The 26,119-nt window shown below is 41.1% G+C and overlaps 1 protein-coding gene across 22 annotated transcripts in view; it reads left to right on the forward strand.

Annotated features, from left to right (window-relative positions):
* Nucleotides 1-26,119, forward strand: part of FMN1 (formin 1) — a 413,714-nt gene that overhangs the window by 105,780 nt on the left and 281,815 nt on the right. For 19 of the 22 annotated variants that reach the window (XM_032343205.1, XM_032343188.1, XM_032343184.1 and 16 more), the window contains one exon: nucleotides 6,369-6,547. The exons of 1 other annotated variant lie outside the window; for it this stretch is intronic. In XM_032343205.1, the coding sequence (XP_032199096.1) occupies nucleotides 6,369-6,547 (179 nt within the window). Of the gene's footprint in view, nucleotides 1-5,919; nucleotides 6,100-6,368; nucleotides 6,548-26,119 lie in introns of those variants that run through there. 2 more of the 22 variants (XM_032343204.1, XM_032343207.1) reach the window with 2 other exon arrangements.

Below are 26,119 nucleotides of genomic sequence, written 5' to 3' on the forward strand. Positions count from 1 at the left end.
CTGCTCTTTTGGGAGATGATCAGCCACTTACTTGGAGCTCTTGCATTTGATGACGCGAATTCTATTTTTAGGACTTAAGCAGATTTGGGATCTGCTGCAGTGGAGGGCTACCATGAATTCTTATGAGCTTAATTTTTTTCTCTTTATCCTCCTGGACAAAAAATAGTCCTTAACATGAGTGTATGATGTTTATTATGCCCTGTATACAGGTTTCTTATTTAAAATGGGGATTTGTTTGCATCCCCCACCAATCTGTCACCCCCAGCCCAGGTAAAGTTTCCTGGAAGGAAAACAATTTTGAACACAGCTCACTATCAGGCATATTTTAAGTCAATATGATGATTTTTATTTTATTTTTTTATTTTTTTTTTAAAGATTTTTATTTATTTATTTGACAGACAGAGATCACAAGTAGGCAGAGAGGCAGGCAGAGAGAGAGGAGGAAGCAGGCTCCCTGCTGAGCAGAGAGCCCGATGTGGGGCTCCATCCCAGGACCCTGAGATCATGACCCGAGCCGAAAGCAGAGGCTTTAACCCACTGAGCCACCCAGGTGCCCCAATATGATGATTTTTAAAGATTTTATTTGTTTATTTGAAAGAGAGAGAGAGAGAGTATGAGTAGGGGGGAGGGGCGGAGGGAGAGGGAGAAGCAGACTCCCTGCTGAGCAGGCTCCAACCCAGGACGCTGAGATCATCACCTGAGCTGAAGGCAGATACTTAACTGACTGAACCACCTCAGGGTGGGGGGGGGGCACCATATTATTTTCATTTTATTAATGAGGAAATAAAGATTCAGAGAAGTTTAGTAATTCCAGTAAGTTTAAACAATTAGTAAAGGTCATAGTAATTGACAGGAATCCCACCTGTCAACTTCTACTTCTTACTCAGACTTAAGTGTTCTCTCATGTGTGGATTGACAATCATGTCCTTCTCCAAATAACATAAAAGATTTCCCTGGAACCTGGATGTTAGTTTGCTTTTGCCACTAGGTGGACATGTTGGAGATATCACAATCTTCCTGGGGTTCAGTTTCATCAAATATAAAATGAGCAGATAGGAGATACACAAGATCCCTTCTAATTCTAAATTTTATTTCATTTCATTTGAATTTAAGCATAACTTTAGAAATTCGAGCATTGCATTTGTTTGATGGATGTGGATTCTTTATTCATAGATTCTGAAATAGACATATTCTGCTCCCCATTCCTTCCTACTTCCTGATCTCCCCAAAGCCTTCTCCTGCCTCTGTACACCTTCCAGCACAATCAATCTGTTTTTGCTCATAAATCCTCCCTTGGTGTAGACAGTGAAATGTCTTCAATGTGTACTTCTCTCAAGGAGTTAGAGGTGGAGGTGGATAGGTAAGGTGCATTCTCCAAATTACAGTTACCTATCTGCTTAGTGACATTGTATCACTTAACATCATAAGGAATGAAAATGCAGCAAGGGGATTGGCAAGTGTGGATCTGAAATTGACAGTTACGAGCCATGAGGCTACTTTTACCAAAGCTCTGTCTCCCTGGATAAAGACATGAATAATTACACACAGGCACACACCCTCTTTACAAGTCCTTAACAGTGTCACTTTCCATTAGCTACACAGCTAGATTGCTGTCTCTCTTGCTTGTAAGTAGATGTTTGAATAACATAATAGAAGACAACCTGTCTACCTTTACATATCAGTTCTGATATTCACGGTTGAGAAAATTTCACCTCTTTGGATTTATTTTAAGTCAATATGATGAATGGCCTTGGGAACTATAGCATAGGAGGAAAAAACTCAAGAGAGTCTCAAGCTAAGGTTTTTTTTCCCCCCTTCTCCTTTTGGAAGCATAAGCACTTCATCATTGCTGTCAAGGGAGAGCTCAGTGTGACAGGAAAATTAAAGGAGGAGAGCTGAAAGTCACTGTAATTTTATTCCTTGGGGACTTCTGTCCAGATCTGATTATTTGGTGTGTTTGCAAACTTCTCTTTGGAAATGGATTTATACATATGTTTTATATGTGTGTATTGCAAACTTCTCTTTGGAAATGGATTTATACATATGTTTTATATGTGTGTATATCTATATACCAATATATGTATCTCTATATATATATCTATATCTATATAAATAGGTGCATATAAAAAAATAAATAGGTGCATAGATATAGATATATAGATATTCTTTAGATAATTAAAGACCGTGCCTGCTAAATAAGATTAATTTTTCTAATGAAATGCAGTTTGTGTGTGAACCTTAATATGAGTGAGGAAATGGGTATGTGATGAGTTTTTCCTTGATTTTCCAAAACCTGATATATCAGCTAATTATTTTTAGTAGGTATTACAAAAATATATATATTGTAGTCATTAAGCCTTCTCAGCTGAAATGGTTTCAAGTTTTTAATAGACCCAGTGCTTCCGATGGAGACAGATGATGATCCATTAGGCAGCTATTTTGATAAATAAACCCCAAATCTCAGTGGCTCGCAGCAAATATTTATTGTTCTCATCCATCGTCTTAAGGGTTGGTTGGCAGTCATTCACTTGATGTGATCTGGGTTCCTTCCAGGCAGCAGGACTATGTCTGGGGTCTTCTCTGTGTGTCTCATTTGGGCTCCCTAGCACATGCTTGTCACATGGTGATGGCAGAAACACAAAGCAGGCGGAAAACCACAAAATGCCTCTTAAGGCCTAGACTCAGAATTGGCATCTTGTCACATTGCCCACATTCAGTGGGCTACAGCAAGACACAAGGCCAAGATCCAACATCCATGGACCAGGGGAAATACACAGCATCTATGCCAGGGGGTGGAGCTCCAAATGCAACTAGAAAAGGCCTTGGGTGCATAATCATAATGCAGGCAGGAAGTAAAGAAGTGGAAACAGTGATCCTCAGGTAGGGACACTTATTCCATTTCGGAAAGATGAGCTACGGAGACTGCTTCCGGTTTTAAACAACATGTTATCTTTCCTTTCTGTCTGCTTCTCTTGTATTGATCACTGACAGCAAAATCCCAGTCTGATGTTGTAGGTTAGCATCAGGAAGTACAGCTCATCATTTGAATGGTTGGGAAAAGCACAGACTTTCAAAGTGGTCCAAAGGTAAGTGGCCCTTCCTGTGCTGTGTCCGTGCTATATGTTGTATTAACAGTGGTCAGCTGTAGCATTAACCTGTGTGCACGTGTGGTTCCTCAAGCTATTGAAATGTCTTTGCCACATCTTTGAGAAACAAAATAATCAATAAATATGGAGCAAAAAATGGACTTCTAATAGGCACACAGAAGGGAAAAAACATGATTAAACTGAGGAGACCGTTCTCCGGTTTTTGCAACAATGTTCAATGAAAATATAACACCTCAAAAATCTCTTTGTGTCATAAAATTAGATGACATCTGACTATTTGACAGAATATACTTACCTAATTTCAGGTAACTTTTTTCTCTTTATTAAAATTTATTCCATTGAAGAGAATAGTGTGGCCACTATCTAGGCTAATCAAGATGGGCATGTGCTTTATTTTTGGCTGTTCGAAAAGCTTGTGTTTGTATTATTAAAACTCTCCATTCAAAGACTTACTTTCTACGCTGGTTATGTCCTTTCTAATGGCGAATTTGTCATTTGCGCCTATTTGTCAGACTTTCGAGAATAACTATTTTGTTATTTCTGCCGTTGGTCCTTTCCTGTCCCGATGATCTTTACCAAAACGACTACACATCACCGTTATACCTTGTGTATTTCCTTCACAGGGATATTGTCTGGTTAAATATTAGATGTTAGAAATTGGCTCTTTAACATGAAAATGATCTCCAAAATGAAGTTACTTCTCTTTGGTTGTGCTTCAACTTGGTGCTCTTTCCTCTGCATAAAGAGGAAATTGGATCGTGCCGCACACCTTACCAGTGAAGTGTTGGATAGCCACTGTAGGGTGTGTGAGTATGTTGACGTGGGCACCTGCGCTTTATCCAAGGATGCCAGATCCTTGTTATTGTGGGAATTTCTCACTCTCTTCCACCAGAATGATGAACTTCCGGTCACCAGACGATGTCCCTCTGATGCTCTAGATGTCTTGCCTTAGGTGTTGTACATTATGTTGTTTGTGATATACAAACTACGTTTTATGTTGTTTTCTTTCTGTGTAAACTTTACCTAGAGTCAGCCACTCTCCCAAGATCAAAATAAAAAGTGGAGGGATTTAAAAAGAGGCATGGGATTAGTAACTCACACATTTCTGAAGATGAGGTAGCCCAGGGAGGGGACGCCATAAATTTTAAACAGGTTGATTTCCTCTTTCTTACCATTTATAAACAGAAGTATTCTAGGAGGGAGATGAGCCTTGTAAATGGAAGTTAAACACACCCTGAGCTTTAATCTCTCTTTAATCTATTAAGAGCACTGCCGGCTGGCACTACCTTCTAGTAGTGAAAGTGTCACCGGTGATCTCAGGGTCATCATGAGAATAAAGGGGAGGGGCTTAGCAAAGTGTTCCTCTCTGAGGTTCTTTAAGCCCTTTCTGGTGTCTTCAGAGCAGGACTGGGCACACTCTACAGCACATGAAGTCCTAAGCAAAAGTCCAGGGGACAGTCTGTCTCAAGAGAGTAGGTAGCAAAAGGGCAAGAAAGGGTGAGGCCAGGTGAATAAAAAGGTCCTCATTTAAGACATCTGGCTTAAATGAAGGAAGAGCGTGGTTATAACTTTCTGGATACCCTATGTCTGCAGAGGATACACCTGAGGTCTTGGATCCTTATTTTCTCAATGCCTGCAGAATAGTGTTTTGTCAACAGTCTCCCAGAGGCCAACTATAGAGACAGTGTGACCTGTATCACCTTTCACTTTGAAGTGTGATTGGAAACCAACCAACCAAACAAGAAAGCACAAGGCAAAACCTTGGCTGTTTTCAAATTTTCTTTCTCCTAAAATTCTACTCTAATCTATTTTTTTTTAAATTCTACTCTAATCTAAAGGAGAAGAATGTTATCCCACAGTCCTTTTGCTAGCTGACTTATCTCAGCTCAAGTAACTTGGTACATCAGGTTTTCAGTATGGCAAAAGTTGTTGGCTAGCTTTGGGCTACTATCAGAGACATTATCATAAGGATTATGTGTAATAAATGCCCTATCATATATCCAACAGTGATCTCTATGGCAAAGTGCACTGAGCCTGAACCCTTCTGCCTGGTTGCTTAATATTTTGCCAAGGTTGCTTACCAGGAATGAAAAGAGGCCTAGGAACTTGAGAGTTATGTGGGACTTTAAAAAGGTGATCTAATCTAGAATTTTCCAAGCTTTGTTCCAGTAGAACACTAATAGCTTCCAAAATGTTTCACGGGGATCCTTTAAATGGATTCTGTGGTCCAATAAGTTTGAAAAACACTATTATGCAGAGCTAAGCTGCTTTCCTAAAGGGGGTTCCCAAGTCTTAATTACACTAATGTGAATCATGGCTCTAAGGGGTACAGCACGCAGCTTTTCTCACATTTAAGCTTTTCTCACATTTATTTGACCATGAAGTCTTTTGTTGTACAACACGCATTGCCATTTCAAGTATGCCAGGCACAAGCCACCTCATCTAGTTATTAAGATCATGGCCTCTAGTGTTTAACTGCCTGGCCTCAATTCCTGGCTTTTCCATGTATTGACTTTATGATCTGGAGCAAATTGTCTTAAGCTTTTTGGGCTTCAGCTTCCCCATCTAAAATGGGAGCACTAATGAGGCCTTCCCATAGAGCTCTCTTACAAATTAAAGAACAGGGCTGAGCGCAGCACCTGGCACATCCTTGACTATTACCATCCCAACCTAGTTTAGGTAAAAACTGACATAATACCCACATTCCGGTGATGAGAAAACGCAGTCCCACACATTTCACTAATGCAGTGTCACTCATTCAACCAAGTGACCCAGTGCCGATATGAACCACGTGTGATCATTCTGCCCCCAGAAATGAAGGTGACCGTGCTGCAGTTCCTGCTCTGGAAGGACACACACATGTGTGACTAGTGACTTGGCTCAGGCAACACCTTTTAGCAGTGACTCCAACAGCTCAGCCCTCCTGACTTCTGTCCTCCAGGTCCTCTTCAAATTCTGTCCTGAAAGAGAATGTTCTGTATAGCCTGCATTGGTAAGCAAGGATAGTGAACACAGAGTATAGCTAATAGACTTCTCTTTTTAAACTGGGTATGAGGGCAAATGTTTTAAATTCTTTGTTAGTGCAATCCAGAAAGAATAATCTAGACAAGCACTTTTGGAAGAGAGCAAACTCTAAAAATACAATCTAGAAAGGAAGAGAAGCGGTAGTATGAAATGGCCCACGTAGGAGTCCCCAGATATGGCTGGCTTGATGTTTTTCTAGCTTCTGTGTCACCGATGGTCTTCTCCTCTTCTGTCTAGGCATCTCCTCCGAGGGCTTCCCCCGGGACTGCGTCAGTGAGCAGACAGCAACTAAAGACCTTCCCCCCAGAGATGGAGGTGCCTGGTTCCTGGGCTATCGAGCAGGACCGGCCTGTCCGTTTCTGCTCCACGAGGAGAGAGAGAAGCCAAACAAAAGTGAACTGTACTTGGATCTCCATGTAAGTAGAAATCTTTGTGCTTGAGCTGTAATTCTTTGCAGTCAACAGAAATGCATTGTATGCAAATTGCGTTCGTAAAACTGTCAAAGCTGCATTTTGTGTGGGGGTTATTATCTAAAAATCAGTCGGCTACAAAGTACGGAGACACCTCAGTGGTCTGAAATGTGTGCACTGGGTTGTGACTCTGTTTATGGTTTGCCTGTTTTCAGGGTGCTCTCCCCATGTCAGCTTTACTGCCTAGACCTTGGGGGTGGGAGTGACTATTTACTGTTTTTCGCTTCTTAATATCACTTTTCTGAAAATTTGAAAACATACTTTTGAGAGTATTCTCCAGAGTCATCTAAATAGCCTGTCTCCCTCACATGTTCCCAAACCTTTCGTTCTGTCCAGCTGCTCAAATAACAGGTGAGCAGGTTGGTAGGAAATCTGAAAATACAAGATGACCTGTTTAGAAAACAACCTTCTCCCTCCTCATTCATCCAAGTATTCATTGACCCAGAACCGTCAACTCCACTATACAAAATGGCGGGCTGGGTTGTATACGCCCACATTGTAGAAGGACTGATAGATTGACCAGACTGTCGTCATTGTCACCACCCCTTTCCATCTCTCCGTTTCTTTTCAGAGATGAGGGTAAGCATTAGAAATCCAAGAAGGCTTTTTCTGCTTTCTTTCCTTCTTTTTTCTTCCTTTTCTTTCTTCCTTCCTTCCTTTTTTCTTTTCTTTCTCCAACCACCCCCCCCCCAATTTTTTCTTCTTTGCCATTAACTTTAGTGCTCATTGGCAATCTTGTGTCCTTGATTCCTTCCGATACCTTCCAATTCATCACTCTCAGGCTCAGAGGTTTGTCTTTGATGAACACGGTTAGATCTGTAATGTTTATGTGAGTGGAGATTTTCTCAAGCAACCAAGACCAAATGAACCTTGCACTTTTCGTAACCATCATGGCATCATCATGGGATGTCCTTTTAGAAAAGCATTCGACATCCCTTGTAAAAGGAGGTTTGGAATGAAGCCGAAAGCTGCCAAATCTAAAGCCCTTTGTGAGATGAAATGGAAACTTGTAATATTTGTTTTTGTCTCCCTACCTTCAAAGTTAGGCTGTGCATCTTAAGATGTGGTCAGTGAAAGAAGTGTAACAGTGACATCTGTTGGTCAGATTACTTTAAGTTGTGCTTGCTGCAACAGGCGACTTGGGGTCTGAAAGTGTTGAAGGGAGTTTTCCTTTTCTTGAGTTTGACTTTTTTTTTTAAGTTTTTATTTATTTACATAACCTCTATAACCAATGTGAGGCTCAGACTCATGACCCTGAGACCAAGAGTCACATGCTCCTCCCACTGAGCCAGCCAGGCGCCCCTGAAATGGATTTTGAAAGACTACTTTCTTTTTCTTCTGTGTTTTTAAAAAATTGTGTTTATTGTGTTTTGTTTTTTTTAAAACACTTTGGCTAAACTATGTATTTTTGGTTTTCATTCTCCCCTGTGAGGGAAATTATCTCTTATTTTTATTTATTTCAATTATAAAAATCGTAACAATCCCTTTATAAAATTTGAAATATGTAGTAAAATTGAGAGAAAAGAAATTACTTTCAGCAGCCAGTGACAACTGTTAATCTGATAAATTTCCTTCGTATTTTTCACCATAGGTGACTTATTCTAAATGAGGGTTTGTTTTAACATATAAACATAGGTTTTATATGTTTCCCTCTTTTTTCTTTTTTTCTTTACCTATTACTTTTACATTGCTTATCCATATTGTTATGTATTCTTTCTAGATGTGTTTGGTTTTTTTTTTTTTTAAGATTTATGTATTTATGAGGGAGACTGAGAGAGAGACCACAAGCGAGGGGGAAGAGACAGAGAGAGAAGCAATCTTCCTGCTGAGCAGGGAGCCCGATGTGGGGCTCCATCCCAAGACCCTGAGGTCATTACCCAAGCCAAAGGCACACACTTAACTGACTGAGCCACTCAGGAACCCCTCTAGATGTGTTTTTTTTTTTAATTAATATTTTTATTTTTTTATTAATATATAATGTATTCTTAGCCCCAGGGGTACAGGTCTGTGAATCGCCAGGTTTACACACTTCACAGCACTCACCCTAGCACATACCTAAGTGGATGTATAATTGTATCTCAAAAATTTTTTAAATCATTGCTCTATTATTTGATGTTTATTTTGTTTTCAATTTTGGAATAGTCCATAATTTGGAGATAAATAGCACTACCAAGCATATAATTTTTCCTATACCCCTTCCCCATACCCCCCAATATTTAGGGCTATTTCCTTAAAATAAACTTGGGATTACTGTCTATAAATATATTTAGACTTTTGATACGTATCACTAAAAAGGTTTATTTTCTGAATCAGGATTCATTGGTTTATAGATTTATAGATTTATAATATTTATTATATATGTTATATAAATTATATATAAAATAATTATGTGTATATGTAATAAAATATATAAATATTTATGTTTCTTAGTTTTCCATTAATTATAATTTTTAAAAATTGGGGTAGTTTATTTTTTTAAAGATTATATTTATTTGAGAGAGAGAGAGAGAGAACAAGCAGGGAGAGGGGCAGAGGGAGAGGGACAAGCAGACCCCCCACTGAGCAGGGAGTCTGACACCTCAATCCCAATCCCGGGGCTCCTATCTGACCCAGAGGCTCAATCCCAGGATCAGAACTGAGCCAAAGGCAGACGCTTAACTGACTAAGCCACCCAGAGGACTTGGGATAGTTTCTTTAGATTATTTTCTACATCAATTGTTTTTACACCTTGAGCCGTGAGAATCCTCATCTCCAAGTCCTTTGCCATCTTCAGACAGTACACTTTAACTCTTGTGTTTTAAATATTGATATTATAAGTAAGATATCCATTTGAATGAGTTCTAATCATTTAGTAAAAGTTTGGATCACAACACCCACAGGGATGGGGGGAGAGCGGCTGTGCTTTAAATAGTAAGGTCAGTGAGGCATGTACCGCTGTGTGATATTTTGGTTAGTTTTAAATGTTAGGCAGGACTGCTCTGTTTTCAGTTCTGGACCTGATCTGCAGCCATCATTATCAGGAAGGTACTTTCCTCAGCCATTTTCTATAGATACGCTGCTTCTCATTAGTATGCAGGGATGATAGCTTAAACATTTAAGAATTAGTGGGAATTTGACACCCAGAAATCAGAATGGTCACTGGCATTCAGCTGGGGCTGCTCTTAAGTTCTCTAATTTAGCTGGGCATTAATTTAGTTTAGTTTTTTGGGTTTTTTTGTTTTTTAATAGAACCAAAAAGAAATATTTTAGACCTGGGGGCCCATTAGTCTATACTGTAACTACTCAACTCTGGTGATAAAAACAGCCATAGAGGAGCGCATGAGTGGCTGAGTTGGTTGGGCATTGGTCTTTGGCTTGGGTCATGATTCCATGGTCCTGGGATGGAGCCCTAGTTCAGGTTCCCTGCTCAGTAGGGAGACTGCTTATCCCTTTCTTCCCGGCTCCTGCTCGCTCGCTCTCTTTCTTTCGCTATCTCTGTCTCTCTCTCCAATAACTAAATAAAATCTAAAACAACAAAAAGCAAAAAAGAAAACAGCCATGGAGAATACATGCATGAATGAGTGAGCTTGTGCTCCAGTAAAAGTTTATACATACTGAAATTTGAATTTCATCTTATTTTCACATATCAAGAAATATTCACCTTTTGATTTTTTTTCCCCCCACCATGTAAAAATGTAAAGATCATTCTTAGTTTATGAGTCATTCAAAAACAGGCCATGGGCCGAATTTGCAGTTTGCCAACCTCTGCTGTAGACCAAGAGATGGAGATCTCCTTCATTTTCTCAGCTCAGCCGCTGACGAGCTATGGGTCTGTGGGCACTTGCTTACCTTCAGTTTCTTTATCAACTGTGTTTTGACAGAATGGAGAGGAGCAGGAACAGATGAGACAAAGTGCTCTAATATCAAATCTCCTGGTTCTGTTATAAGAGCATAAGGCAGCCCAAGCAGTGTTAATATATGGGGAATGGGAATTATTTAAAGAAAACATATAGAACTTAATATCACAACGTGAAATCTCTGTCCTAATGTGACGAACCATGTCACAACTCTGATCGCAAGGCCAAAATTTGTCTCCTAACACTGTTGGAAGGCTCATACATCTTTCCGTCTCTCCAGTGCTCTCCTTCCCTCCTCCCCCAGTTTTCTTGAGGTACCCTGACATATAATATTGTACCAGTTTCCAGCATACAACATAACGATTTGATGTATGCGTATATAATGAGATGATTTCTGTAACAAGTTTAGTTAACATCTAGCACCTCACATAGTTCACATTTTTTTCTTGTAACGAAAACTTTAAGGACTACTCTCTTTGCAGCTTTGAAATATGCAATACAGTATTGTTGACTCTAATCACTGCATATTCCATCAGCAGACCTTATCAGTCTTTAACTGGAGGTCTGTACCTTTTGACCACTTCCACCCATTTCCCCTACTTTGTGTTCCCTGCCTCTGGCAACCACCATTCTGTCCTCTGTTTCTGTGAGGTCAGGATTTTTTTTTTAGATTCCACATATAAGTGAGAACATAAGGTATTTGTCTTTCTCGGTCTTATCTCGTTTAGCATAATGCTGTCCAGGTCCACCCATATTGTCACATGCCATATTCATCTTTAGTTACTGAATTATGAGAAGATACAGAGGTTCCTTTGGAGAATGGTGGGAGATAAGGCTGGTGTAGTGGAGGCAGGAGGCAGGGTCCACGTACCATGTACTTTCCAACCAGTATGTATTTCAATGTTTAAGCAACCAGTGCTGCTCTCTTAGCATCACTTGGCTCAACGTCAGCCAGACTGCTGTGCAGAGAGGTTCTGTTGGGATGATTATCTTCTCATCCTCCTCAAACAAATTCTGTGGGCCCTTCTGGTTGATCTACAAAACTCCTGAGAGACTAAATTCAGTGTGCCATCAGTTCCACTTCTGGGTCAGGGGATTGCTAACTAGTGCACAGGACATACTTCCAGTGAGAAAAGTATTTGTTGTTTGTCTGAAATTCTAATTTAACTGGTTGTCCTTGATTTTGTTTATGGAATCTAGCAAGTCTAGGTATCAATTTGGGGGCAGCATCCAAAGGCATCAAATGTGTGACTTGTCCTCAGGTAGCCTCTATATATGATAAACCCTCAGTCTCCCCAGAGTGCCCGTTTAGAGTATGAACATTACAGAGTCAGCTTCAAAGTGCAATATCTTAATTCCACCAAAGTAGGAGCTATCATTAGCCATGTTCCTTAGTTTCTGGTAGACCTTGAATGTGTCAAAGGCAACTGATTATTAACAAACCAGAAAGCAAGTGGGGCCTAAGTTCTTATAAGTACAATTTCTTGAAAATTTCCTTTGAGAGGAATGTTTACCACCACAGGGGATGGTTTTATAAAATATCTGTAAGCATGGGACCAGGTGGGGGTAGAAAAGACACTAAAAGAAGTGTGGCCTGAGATTGAAAAAGAGATATGGAAAAAAAAAAAAAGTAAGCAGTCATCAGGGTCATATCTTGGCTGCACGAATTCTGAGAGTAGGATTTTGCACACTCACTTTGAAAATACAAACTGGGGATGTCCGGGTGGCTCAGTGGGTTAAGCATCTGCCTTCCACTCAGGTCATGATGTTGGGGTCCTGGGATCCAGCCCTGCATTGGGCCCTCTGCTCAGCAGGGAGCCTACTTCTCCTTTTCCCTCTGGCTCTGCCCCCTATTTGTGCTCTCTCTGTGTGTGTCAAATAAATAAATAAATAAAATCTGTGAAAGAAAATACAAACTAAACTCTTCTTAGTAATTTGAGTCTCCAAGGATCATCTCAATCACCTCCTCACCTGTGTGGCCTGGAATTCTCCCTACTGAGTTGGCTTCATTAGCTGGAGAGGACCCCGTATCAGCTCCCAGCATCTTAAGAATGGAAGCATCTTACGAATGGAAAGAGATAATTACCAAGGCCAAACTCCACCTTAAGTATCTAAACCATAACACAACTTGCATGGATTGATCACCTCTGAAATGGCAGGTACCATCCTCTGAAGTATAATAACAGTGTACAATAAGGAGAGAGCTTCAGCCGAGTCAGGGGAAAGGATTGGAACTCAGATCTGCCTGACCCAAGACCTAAGTGCTTAAACATTAAACTCCTCTACTTCTCCACTACTTTGGCTGCTTCTTTGTTTGTGTTCTGTTTTGTTTTTACCTTAAGAAACAAAGAAAGTCATTTAATGGCTCTACGTTAGCTCCCATAATCAGTGAGAAGGAATGAGAATGAGGTTCAGCGTTCAGAGCTAGAACCACAGCCAAAACCACCCCCACAGAACTCAATCTAGTGAAGATTCTGCAGCTGCTAACAGGGAAGACCAGATGCCTTGACCTTTAACACCTTGGTCTCTAGAATTAAAGGGGAAGTGCCGAGAGGAACCTGAGATGATGCCATTCCCTCCGCCTCACTCCTAAATGGCAGACTCCAAAACATAATTTAAATTCAACAACAGAGAATGCAGTGTGCCTTTGTAGTCCCAGAAAAGGGTCACACATCCTTGTCTTGTTTTCTGGGGAGCCAATGAGAGCCTACCACTTAAAGCTAAAAGCAACATGTTGACTCACCCAAATCAGTAGCATCTCATGACAGTGGGCCTCTATTTGCATATATCAGGGTAGTTTCTTTCAGGAGGAGTATGTGTATTTTTAAATGTGAGTACGTATGTGTGTGTGAGAGAGAGGAAGAGTGAGAAACACAGAGAAAGAGCAAGATAGAGAACATGTGCCTGTTAGCTGTAGGATAAATGATCAAAAAAAAAAAAAGAAAAAAGAAAAAAGTGATCCAGGTAAAGAGAAGAGGTAAAAGTGACGAATTATGGATTGAATTGGAAAATTGCCTTTTTCTTACAAATGCCGTATCACTTTTAAATCATGATAAAGCAGCTGAAAAAAGGGTTATCTGATTTTACTCCTAAGCCCCGTGAAATTTAACCAGTTTATCTCTCAAATTAGTTCTAATTTTGAAGTTGGTGTGGAAGGTTATCATATTTAAATAGAAATCCTCCTTACTGTCAGTCATCAAGTTCATTTCTTATGCCATTTCCCATACCTCCCTTGACATTCTCCTGTCCTCTGTATGTACAAGATAATGACAAATCTAGTAACCTCTCGCATTTCTTTATAAAATGAAAAGAACTTGGCTTACCCATTGAACAACGTTAATGGTTAATGGAATTGTGAAATTGGCTTTTCTTTGATCTTGATAACAGTGTCTTTATTTCCTTTTTGTCTTTTCTGACATGCGCTGTAATAGCTGTGCATATAAAATTTGGACTCTTGAGAGTATACAGAGAAAACTTTGTATTATGCTTTTTTAAAGGGTTTTATTTATTTGAGAGAGAGTGTATGAGCCAGGGGAAGGGGCCAAGGGAGAAGCAGCTACCCCACTGAGCAGGGTGACTGACTTTGAGCTCCATCTAGGACTCTGGAATCATGACCTGAGCCAAAGGCAGATGCTTAACCAACTGAGCCATCCTGGCGCCCATGTATTATGCTTTTATTGATTTATTTAAAGATTTTATTTATTTATTTATTTGACAGACAGAGATCACAAGTAAGCAGAGAGGCAGGCAGAGAAAGAAGAGGAAGCAGGCTCCCCGCCGAACCGAGAGCCCGATGCAGGACTCGATCCCAGGACCCCGGGATCATGACCTGAGCCGAAGGCAGAAGCTTTAACCCACTGAGCCACCCAGGCACCCCAGCCATGTATTATGCTTTTAAAGCCTGTGAGAACATAGAATAGAACTGAGTTTTATGAAAATAATGAGAAATTTGCCCAGGAATTTTATTTAAATGTATTGGTACATGGCTGCTGAAGTATTTTATTTGGTTTCCCTAAAATTCAGATCATTGCTTTTTGCCCCCTTTGAACAAATTTCACTTTCTCAGCCTGCCTTTTCTGCCTTAAAAACCACAGCTCTGTATATGCTCCTTGGACTGAGTGTTTCTGGGAACATCACATGGTCTCTTTAAACATTGGTTTTTGGATTCTACATGTATCATCTGTGTTCTGTGTGTGTATTTCAGGAAAGTATTTTCCTTCTCTCTCCAGGATATACATGGACATTCGTGGTTAAAAAGACAATCCCGTATGACCTATTTAGAATTTTAAATGCCATAGTCTTTGGCTAGAGAATGTTGAGGGAGCGTTAACATGATTTTCTGGCTGAATGGCCTAGTTATTTTTCTCTTGTCTTTAGATTTTTATAGACTTCAATTAAGCAATGTTGATTTATTATTATCATTATTTCTAAATTGCTTTAAGAATTGCAGCTATGCCATAAATGTCCTGTAATAACCTATATCATAAAACTTCCCTCTCCACCTATAGAAAGTAAATGACCTTGATTCTAAGAACTGATAAAACATTCCTTTAGAATATTTCATGATACTTTTTAAAGTGTTGAAAGTGACAGTAGTGCTATATATACTTTTGTTTAAATCCCAAATTAAAGTGATGTACAAAGTGGAGGCAATATTGAATATATTTCAAAACTATGCAAATGTGATTCTCTTACCCACTGATCTCTACCACTAACCTCACTCTATGATGAGCCCCTATTTATTAAGTGTCTTTGGTGCTCAAGGAAGCACTGGGTTAAGAAAATTAGCACATTTGGGGCACCTGGGTGGCTCAGTGAGTTAAGTCTCTGCCTTCAGCTCGGGTCATGATCTCAAAGTCCTGGGATCGAGCCCCACATCTGGCTCTCTGCCCAGCAGGGAGCCTGCTTCCCCCTCCCTCTCTGCCTGCCTCTCTGCCTACTTGTGATCTCTCTCTCTCTGTCAAATAAATAAATAAAATCTTTAAAAAAAAAAAAAGAAAAGAAAGAAAGAAAATCAGCACATTTAATTCTTAGAACAGTCCTATGAGTTAAGTATTATTTTCTCTGTTTTACAAATGTATGTACTGGTTCACGGAAGTTAAGGAACTTGCCTAAGTGACACAGCTAGTATGTGACCAATAAGTAATATTTCATTTTAAACCTAAATATGTCCCATTTCAAAACCATAGCTCTTGCCTGCTCCTCTCTTTGCACCCCCCCTTCTTTAAAGGTTTTATATATTTATTTGACAGAGAGAGAGATCACACGTAGGCAGAGAGGGAGGCAGAGAGAGAAAGAAGCCAACTCACTGCTGAGCAGGGAGCCTGACCTGGGGCTCAATCCCAGGACCCTGAGATCATGACCTGAACAGAAGGCAGAGGCTTAACCCACTGAGCCACCCAGGCACCCCTCTTTGCCCTCCCTCTATTGTGTTCAAGAAGAAGATCAGAGGGGCGCCTGGGTGGCTCAATGGGTTAAAGCCTCTGCCTTGGGCTCAGGTCATGATCCCAGGGTCCTGGGATGGAGCCCGGCATCGGGCTCTCTGCTCAGCAGGGAGCCTGCTTCCTCCTCTCTCTCTCTGCCTGCCTCTCTGCCTATAATTTTAATGCATTTACATTTGTTTCCGTATTTTTCTCTTAACCTAACTAAATTGTGAGTATTAACTTAACGGAATCATTGCTGATCAAATCTGGGCTCTTAATCTTTGTTTCCTTTCTATCCTCAGCAAATTTCTTCTAGCTTCAGTAGCCATTTGGTTCCAGTAATGAAGTGATGTGTTTTGCAATGTGAGGGAGAACTGTTACAAAATACCATCTTCATTTGACTTTATGGTAATGAAAAGAATGAACATTTAGAATCAGAGTGATTTAGTTCAAATCCTGGCTTTGCCACTCATTGGTTGTGTGATCATAGAACTGGACTAATTTCTTTGAACCTCAGTATTAACATCTATAGCAGTGCCCAGTAGTCACTAGCCGTATGTGGCTATTTTCTTTTTAAGATTTTATTTATTTTTAAAGGTTTTATTTTTAAGTAATGTCTACACTTGACATGGAGCTCCAACTCACAACCCCGAGGTCAAGACTCATGCTGTACTGACTGAGCCTACCAGGTGCCTCCACATATGTGGCTACTAATTAAAGTTAAATAAAATTTAATATTTACTTTCTCAGGGCGTCTAGGTGGCTCAGTCAGTTAAGCATCTACCTGTGGCTCAGGTCGTGACCCCAGGGTCCTGGGATCCAGCCAGCTTCAGGCTCCTTGCTCAGCAGGGAGTTTACTTCTCCCTCTACTCTTCCCCCTGCTCGTGCTCTCTCTCTCTCAAATTAAAAAAAAAAAAAAAAAATTAGTCTCTCAGTCACATGAGCCACAGTTTAAGTGTGCAGAGGCCACCCGTAGCTAGTTTCAACTGTATTGGAGACACAGATAGAGATGATTTCTATCACTGAGGAAACTGGCACTGAGCAGCATTCATCTACAAAATGGGGTAATTGATGGCTTTTCATAGAGTTATGGGGGGGTTAGGGAAGCCAAGAGAAAACTCCTATTAAAAAAAACGTAGCGTGGGGGCGCCTGGGTGGCTCAGTGGGTTAAAGCCTCTGCCTTCAGCTCAGATCATGGTCCCAGGGTCCTGGGATCAAGCCCTGCATCGGGCTCTCTGCTTGGCGGGGAGCGTGCTTCCTCCATCTCCCCTGCCCCCCACCTACCTCTCTGCCTCTCTCTGTCAAATAAATAATAAAATAAAATCTTAAAAAAAAAACAAACAAAAAACACAAAAGCTAGCGTGGTGCCCACTTGGGACAACAGTGACTCCCTACAAAAGGCTCATTCTCTCCCCCTTCTTCCCTCAGGCATGCTCTTCTCACCTACCTCCATTTTGTTTTAGGTAAATCCATACCTTCCCTAGTTTTTCAATTGTCTCTTTTTAAGTATAAAAAACATATGTACTTTAAAATAATACCTGGACCTTTGGTGTTTGAACTGATAGTCTCAAGATAACTTTTACCTAAAAGAAATTAAGGAAGGAAAGAAAGAAGATACGCAGTTATCGCACAGCCAATGGCTGTCTGGTTTTACTCTTCGGGAAGAAGGAGAGTAGAGGCAGCAAGAGGAATCTATGGTTTATTAGATTCCAGATCTTCATCTAAAACTTAAACCAGAATGAAATGCTTTTGTTATGGACTCCATGCTTTCTGGAGTGATTGTCCGTGTGGAGCTTAAATACTATTTATTTTAGGAAAGCCCAAAGACCTTTAGAAACATGTTCTAAGACATTCTGAACCTTAAAGAATGCTCCTTTTCTACCCCCACTCCCCTCCAGCTTAACAACTGAGTCTCAGCCTTTCCTTCTTGCCCTTACATTATTTTATTTTGCCATGGACATTTAGTCCATTTCCAGAGAACCTTGGGTACTGTTTGGTAGAATTAATCTCTGAAATATTTGATTCTAAGACCCTAACCACTAATGTAATAACTATTTTCAGGCTTGGTTTTTGTATTTGTAAGAGTAAGGAAATTTTAAATGAACTAACACCTTTGATGCCTGATGTGTTGGCCTAAAATCAGAACAAGAAAAAGGTCAGTGCTCTGCTGTTGCTGACCTGGGCACTTTCCAGGCCAGCCACTATCTGGGAACACCCCTTTCCCACAGCAGGGAAAGTCACAGCACTAAGGATACACACCCTGAGTTTCAGCAGCCCCATGTGTCAGTAGACTCTTGAGAAAAGGATTTTCTTATTTATTTACTTATTTATTTATGTGTTTATTTATTAATTTATTTGGTTATTTAGTTAGTTATGTGTCAGAGAGAGAGAGACAGAGCCCAAGCTGGGAGAGGGAGAGAGAGAAGCAGGCTCCCCAATGAGCAAGGAGCCTGATGTGGGACTCAATCTGGGATCCTGGGATCATGACCTGAGCCGAAGGCAGAGAGACACTTAACTGACTGAGCCACCCAAGCTGCCCTAAGAAAAGGATTTTATTGAGAAAGTCCAAGTTCATGGATTTTTTTTTTTTCCTGAAATGATTGAGTTGGTTTAAAACTCATCTTGGAGGGGTGCTTCAGGGGTTCAGTCACTGAGCGTCTGCCTTCGGCTCAGGTCATGATCCCAGGGTCATAGAATGGAGGCCCACATCGGGCTCTCTGATTGGCAGGAAGCCTGCTTCTCCCTGTCCCTCTGCTTATATTTCCTCTCTTGCTGTCTCACTCTCCATCACATAAACAAATAAAAACTTTATTTAAAAAAATCATCTTGGAGGGGCACCTGAGTGGTTCACTCCATTAAGCGTCAGACTTGGTTTCAGCTTAGGTCATGACCTCAGGATTGTGAGATATTGGGTCCCAGGTTGGGCTCCATGCCCAGTGGGGAGTCTGCTTGGGATTCTCTCCCTCTGCCCCTCCCACAAACTGAATGTGCACATTGGTGTTCTCATGGTCTCTCATAAATAAATAAATAAATAAATAAAATCTAAAAAAAGATCATCTTGGAGTACAGGAAAAGTTATAAATAACACGATGAACTTTGTCTCCTACAGTGGCCATCTGAGAGAATTTTAGAGTAATTACTCCCTTTAGGTGATGCAGATGGACAAAACAATCCAAAGAGTCTTGGCCCAAAGACATCCAAAGGGATTCTTTTTTTTTTTTTTTTTAAGATTATTTATTTGTTTGACAGAGACAGGGAAAGAGGGAACACAGCAGGGAGAAAGAGAGAGGGAGAAGCAGGCTTCCCACCAAGCAGGGAACCCAATGAGCGGCTCAATCCCAGGACCCTGGGATCCTGACCTGAGCTGAAGGCAGAGGCTTAATAACTGAGCCACCCAGGCATCTGCAAAGGGATCCCTTTAAAGGATTTCCTTCAATGCTGTGTTCATTCTTGGCACAGCTGCAGCATGGTTAGGTCTTATATTCAGTAGGCCTCTCTATAACAAATAATCCCATTCAAACCAAAGGGCTCCTCTGCCCAAGTGCATATGTGGAAGGAATTGAGAGGGGTGGTTTCCTGCTTGGCCCATCAGATCATCAGTAAATACTTTTTTCATACTGGTAACATTAAAAAAAAAAAATCTTAGATGCTAGTTGATGGTTCTAAGAAGGTTGTTCTTTGCTAAGAAAGTGTATCATACCCATATAGTGCCTACTATGTGTAGGCATTGATGAGAGCGCCAAATATATTAGCTCACTTAATGCTCTTAACAATCCAGGAAGTAGGTACTCTTCTTATTCCCAGGATTCTGGTGAGGAAGGCAAAGCAGAGACTGCTTGCCCAAAGTCAAGCTTCTTGAAGAAGCAGAGTAGGATGTGAGCCCAAGACCCACAGCCAGGATCTTAACAGTGCGCACTGCCCAAGCATTCCTGATTACTGAAAGACCACAGACACACTGCTGTCTTACTTGCTTCCATCCTCACAAGGAGGCCCCGGTCTCTCCTTTTTAGCTTTCACAGTCTTTTAGTTTGTTACCAACATTCAGCCCATTTCCCGTGAAGATTTGATGCTGCTCCATGGAACCAGTCTTAGAAACATTTTACACTAGGACTGCTCGGTGGAAAAAAAAGCCTTAATCACTGACACCTGCCCTTGCAGCCTGTCAATGCGGGGCAGGTGCAGCCTGTGGCTGTTGTTGTTGTTTTTTAAGAACAGTTAGTAAGAGCAGTTGCCAGCTTCTCCTAGGCTGACTTAGAGGGGCTGTTGTAAGTGATGTGTTAGTGCGCAGGGAGGAGCTCCACCATGAAGGGAGGGAAGATGTTACAAACCCGAAACAGAAAGGGGAGCTTCAGGAGGTCTCTGGATTTGTCTTTTATTTGGTCTCATGACTCCATTTCAGAGATGTGGAGAACAAACATAAGGAGGGTGCTGTTGGGGAAGAAGGTAAGCTCACAGGCCAGGGGCAGTAGGGAGGGGGGAGGGGAATAGGGGTTAGGGTACCTTGTTTCCTATCCTGCTGCTGCACTTAAGTAGTGTGAACTCGTACCAGTTCTTTAGCTTTACTTGACTTCAAATGGCTTCATTTTTTTTTTTAAGATTTTATTTATTTATTTGAGAGAGAGAGAGAGAGAGAATGAGAGAGAGAAAGAGAGAATGAGAGAGAGAGAGAGCATGAGAAGGGGGAAGGTCAGAGGGAGAAGCAGACTCCTTGTCAAGCAGGGAGCCCGATGAGGGACTCGATCTTGAGACTCCAGGATCATGACCTGAGCCCAAGGCAGTCACTTAACCAACTGAGCCACCCAGGTGCCCCCAAACGGCGTTATTTTTAAAACAAGAATGTTGAAGTAGTTGATTACTAATATTGGGTTGTCTGACACTGAAATTAACCTCACTTGCTTTACTTTTCCCTGGCCTTTTTGGGGTTTTATGAGACTTGGGGGAGGAATTATCTAAACAGAATGATATGGGGGAGGGCTGCAAAGAGTAGAAGTTGGGAGGAGTTTAGGAGGTTTTTCTTTTAGGCCATGTCCAATTTCTGCAAATTGACTTAAACAAGACTTGTTAATTATCACCCTCGCCCCGCAAGGACGACAAGACGCCCTGGTTCGGATGCATCTTCTCTCTCTTCTCTCTCTTTATTTCCACAAGTCTACACACTTATATACGCTTACATGACCAATCAGCGAGCAGGGTACAGGAGGGAGCGAATCAGGCTGTGCACCTAAACGAACAACTTCGCTAGCAACCAATGCTGTTTACTTCCTCTTTGGGCGTTCCGCTTAGTCTCACGAGGCAATCCTAACCTGGCAACTAGCCAGGCGCCATCTTTTAATGGCGGAGGCCGCGCTGGCCAGGGGCCTGCCTCCGACAGTTAATGGTGATTCCTCTAATCTTACAAGAGTCAAGAAGCTGGGTTTTACTGATGGTTCTCGGGCAACAGGGCTTTTTCGTTGCAATCACTCTTGCAGGCTTATTTCACCAGGTGTCAGTTTGTTGGACTGATGTTCTTATTATCATGAAGAACAGTTGCCTTTTGCCTCAGTCTGAGAGGATGGTGAGATGGGAGAAACATGGAGAACTCACTGCTAGTAAATTCTCCACACAAATATGTGTCCAGTTTTCAAGTAGCTGGGTACCAATGGTTTTCTTTTTTCTTCTTCTTTTTTTTTTTTTTTAAGGTTTTATTTGTTTATTTGAGCGAGAGTGAGCATGAGCAAGGGGGAGCAGCAGACAGAGGGAGAAGCACACTCCCTGCTAACCAGGGAACCCAATGTGGGACTTGATCCCAGGACCCTGAGATCATGACCAGAGCCAAAGGCAGATGCTTAACTGACTGAGCTGCCCTGGTGCCCCTGATTGTTTATAACAAATCGGTTAATGAATAAAGTGTATATATTTATAATCAATATCCGATATCCTGAGCTTTAACAATCGGTACCTATTGTTTTTAACAAATAGTTACAAAGAACATCACAAGGGTCAAATGCTACCTATTTTAACTTAGCTAAGTTGGGCCACTTTATCTGGCCTCTTGCACATGTATAGCTACTATAGGGCTTAAGGCTCTTGAGGTTAGAACTGTCAAGGAGCATGAGTTTCCTGTCCCTTCTAGCTAGACTAAGAATCAGATGGACAGGAGACAGATTAGGAGAAAATCAAATTGAATTTTGTGCATACAGGGAAGCCAGAAAGATATAATTCCAAAGATAGGCAAAATGCGGTATATATGTTGCCCTAAACTAAGGAGAAGGAGGATGGGGTCTGGGACTCCGAAGGGAAGGAAGGCAATTCACAGGGCAACAAGAGCAGATGTTTGGTAACTAGATGTTTGTCCTGCCATACAGATGGTCACTCAGATAAAATTTATCTCTGGGAATAACCATTATTCTGAGGAAGACCTCCAATTTAGATTCTTCTGTGTGTAGTTAAGAGAGGAGCAAAAGTTTCTCTTGAGCCTGTAAGGTCTCAATTGCCTTCAACACAAAATAACCTTCATGCCACAGTGGCCTATCTTGGGGTGACCTGCCACTGACCAGTACAAAACAAAGGAGATTCAGGGGAGGTTGTAAAGGAAAAAGTCTTGGCTGGTACTGGTTTTGTGTAGTAGGCATTTAAAAAGTATGCATCGCAGAATAAGACACTGAGATAAATGATGTCCAGAAGAAGTGATTATTTTTCCCCCTGAAAATGTTAAAGCATTAAATAGATTCATTTTTCAAAACCAATCAACTAAGATCACATTTGTAGGCTTCTTAAAAATTCTAGAAGAGAGCACAGGCAATAATGTCTCTGATGTTGGCTGTAACAGTATATTTCTAGATATGTCTCCTGAGGCAAGGGAAATAAAAGCAAAAATAAACTATTGGGACTATGTCAAAATAAAATGCATCTGCACAGTGAAAGAAACAACAGAACTAAGAGACAACCTACTGAATGGGAGGAGATACTTGCAAATTACATATCCAATAAAGGGTTGATATCCAAAGCATATAAAGCGTGGCTACAACTCAATACCCAAGGAAACCAAATAATCTGATTAAAAATGGGCAGAACACATGAACAGGCATTTCTCCAAAGGAAACATACAGGTGGCCAATGGACACACAAAAAGAAGCTCAACATCATTCATCAGCCAGGAAATGCAAATCATAAGTACAATGAGATATCACCTCACACATTCATCAGAATGGCTAACATCAACAACACAAGAAACAAGAAGTGTTGGTGAGGATGTGGAGAAAAGAAGTCCTCATGCACTGTTGGTGGGCATGCAAATTGGTGTAACCATTGTAGAAAACAGTATGGAGGTTCCCCCAAAAGTAAAAAATAGAACTGCCTTATAATCTAAGAATTGCACTACAGGGTATTCCTTCCCAAATACAAAAACACTAACTCAAAGGGATACAGGCACTCCTTTGTTTATCACAGCATTATTTACAGTAGCCAAAATATGAAAGCAGCCCTAGTGTCCACTGATAGGTTAATGGATAAAGAAGTGGTGTGTATATATATTTATATTCACTTATAAATATATATATTTTATCCATTAATCATATATATATAATTACTATGTATAATAATATACCTATATATAGATACATATCTATACTATATGTAATTATATACCATATATATGTGGTAAAGATATTTATCTATAAAATATATATTTGTGATATATATACCACATATATGTGGTCTAACATATAAACATAAATATTCTGTTATCTATAACAGTATTTCTCAGCCGTAGAAAAGCATGAAATCCTGCCATTTGCAACAACACGGATAGAGCTAGAGAGTATAATGCTAAACAAAATAAGACAAATACCGTATGATTTCACTCATATGGAATTTAAGAAACAAAACGATTCAACAAAGGAAAGAGAGACACAGACAGACAAAATAAACCAAATAACAGCCTCTTAACTATAGAGAATGAACTACTGGGGAGGTGGGTAAGAGGATGGGGGGATACAGTGGATGGGGATTAAAGAGTACACTTCTCATGATGAAAAATAAAGTAAAATGGTTTAAAAAAAATCGCAGTCTTCTTATTTGAACATTATAGGCCAACGTTTTTCAGTTCCTTCAATGACCAGCAATAGTAGTGTTTCTCATAGCGCGAGAGAGGCTGTCGTCGAAGACGTGTTTGAATGACCATGCTGCTCTTTCTTTCTTATCCTATTTAGAGGTCACTGCTTGCTTTCATTCAGAGTTGTTTTAGGTCCACCTCTTGTGAGTCAGACTGAGTTGAGAGTGTAAAGGACTTACAGTGTAAGAACAAAGTGTCACCTTTTTCTTGGCGGATTTCCCCTATTAAACTTCATGTTTCACGAACGTAGAGAGCTGGAGTTTCCTTCGTCTGTATATCCCCAGAGCCTCGTGCACAGTTGGTGCTTAAAAGCAATGGTTGGATGAATACATCTTTGTTATAGAATTATGCTTCATAAATGGAGGAGAATTGTATGGGGAGAGCCTCTTACTGTGTCGCAGAATCCTTGCACAGACTCCTGTGTCTTTTCTGGGACTAGTACACAAGCCATCTCAGAAACTTATTCTGGAAATCAGTAATTCGTGAGGTCCGAGAAAATGGAGCCTTTCAGTTAAAAAGGACAACACAAAAGAGGTGTCATGTCTCTCCCCGCACTCCTGTGTTAGATGGTCTGTGTAGTTCTTAAGAAGACAGATCTTATGATGTGGTGTGGGGATTCCTTTTCTCCTCCGTCTTGAAGAAGCAGAAGTCTGATTTTCATCGATGGGCATTTCCTCTGGGCAGGAAGCTGTTCTAAGACGTAAATGGTGCTGATAAATTTTCTGTGTGTCATGGTGGCCTTTTGATTAAGTGTGCTGTCATGAGTCATCCCAAACCTACTAGCATCAGGAACAAGTGGAAAAGTCTCCATTTGGACTCAAGGCCAAATCAGGGACCCAGAAGTTACATCTTAACTTTCCCAGAGGGGTTGGTGGGATATTCTAATACATACTCTTCTGTGTGTGAGGCTTCCTTTTGAAGGCATTGCTAGAAATGTGTTGCAATCAGAATTTCCCAGTCTTAATGCTTTCGGGGGAACATGATTCAAGTCTTCAGTGTGCTATTCATAGCTGCTCCTTGATGTACATCCACTAACAGTGTTGTTTTGCTTATGGCTACAGCTTTTATTTTGCAGAATAAATTGCTGTTTGTGTTTAACACCTGAGCTCAGTTTTCTTGCAACTTTGGTCAGAGACCCGATGATTAGTTTTCAGCCAGTTTGACTGTCCTGATCCAGTGCAGGAACTTGGCCATCGCAGGTGCTTGCTAAATGCCTGCTGGCTGGACCAGATTTGAAAAACACTGAGACCTTAAGGTACGACAGGAAGCTGTCCCAAGAGGCAGCTAGCTATGCTGCTAGGAAACAGCCGCAATTTTTCCACGTCCTTGGTTGCTGTGTTCTCAGCATACAGAGTGTTGGAAACTACCTTGGGCTGATGATTTCGTCTGTCCTGTTCTTGTTTTAGGCAAATTGGGACTGTGATAGAAACTTGACTGACCGAGACGTTTCAGATGTTTTGCCCTTTAGGGGAATGTGGCTCCTTGGGGATCTTGGTTGAATCGCTTTGCCTAACTAGGCAGGTTGTGTGTTGTTACCTTGTAGCATGCCAGGTTTCACTTGGTTGGATCGCTGAAGCAGAGAGGGGTGCCCTTCGGACACCAGGATTCCTAAGGAAACCAGGAAGTTAGAGCTGCTGAGCAGAAGCCTGAGGTTGGCACAGAGTGTGGGGAGGGTAATCATTCGGGCGGGCTGGGGCTGTTTACTCTGCCCGCCTAAGGCGGGTGGACACTGGGCGTGGTGGGCGTGCTTGCCTAAGTACCTGTTTGTAGAACAGGGAGACAGATGGGCTGAGCTAAAACAGCAGTAATCTGAAACCCGTCCTGTGGGTCACCCACTCCCCACCCCCAGCCCTAGCAGCGGAAATCTGCATTCCAGATGAAACCTGCAGGGAGTCGGAAGAAAGCAATAAAACAAAAACAAAAACAAAAACAAAACCTTCAAGAGCAGTAATTTACTGCTTTTGGGAGTTCTGGGCATTTTGAGATCATCTATTCCTTTACTTGCATTTCTTTGCTTTGGGTTTTGTAAGTGACGGTTGATCCTTGTGTGCTGCTAGGTTTTTTGGCCTGGATGAAGCACAGGCTTCCGACCAAAATTTAGATGGCAAGAGGGAGCTTCTCAAAAGCGTTTCTGTCAGTTTCTGCTGATTCACTTTTGAATTTCTTG

This window comes from Mustela erminea, chromosome 5 (assembly GCF_009829155.1).
Source record: "Mustela erminea isolate mMusErm1 chromosome 5, mMusErm1.Pri, whole genome shotgun sequence".
In the NCBI taxonomy this organism is placed as follows: domain Eukaryota; kingdom Metazoa; phylum Chordata; class Mammalia; order Carnivora; family Mustelidae; genus Mustela; species Mustela erminea.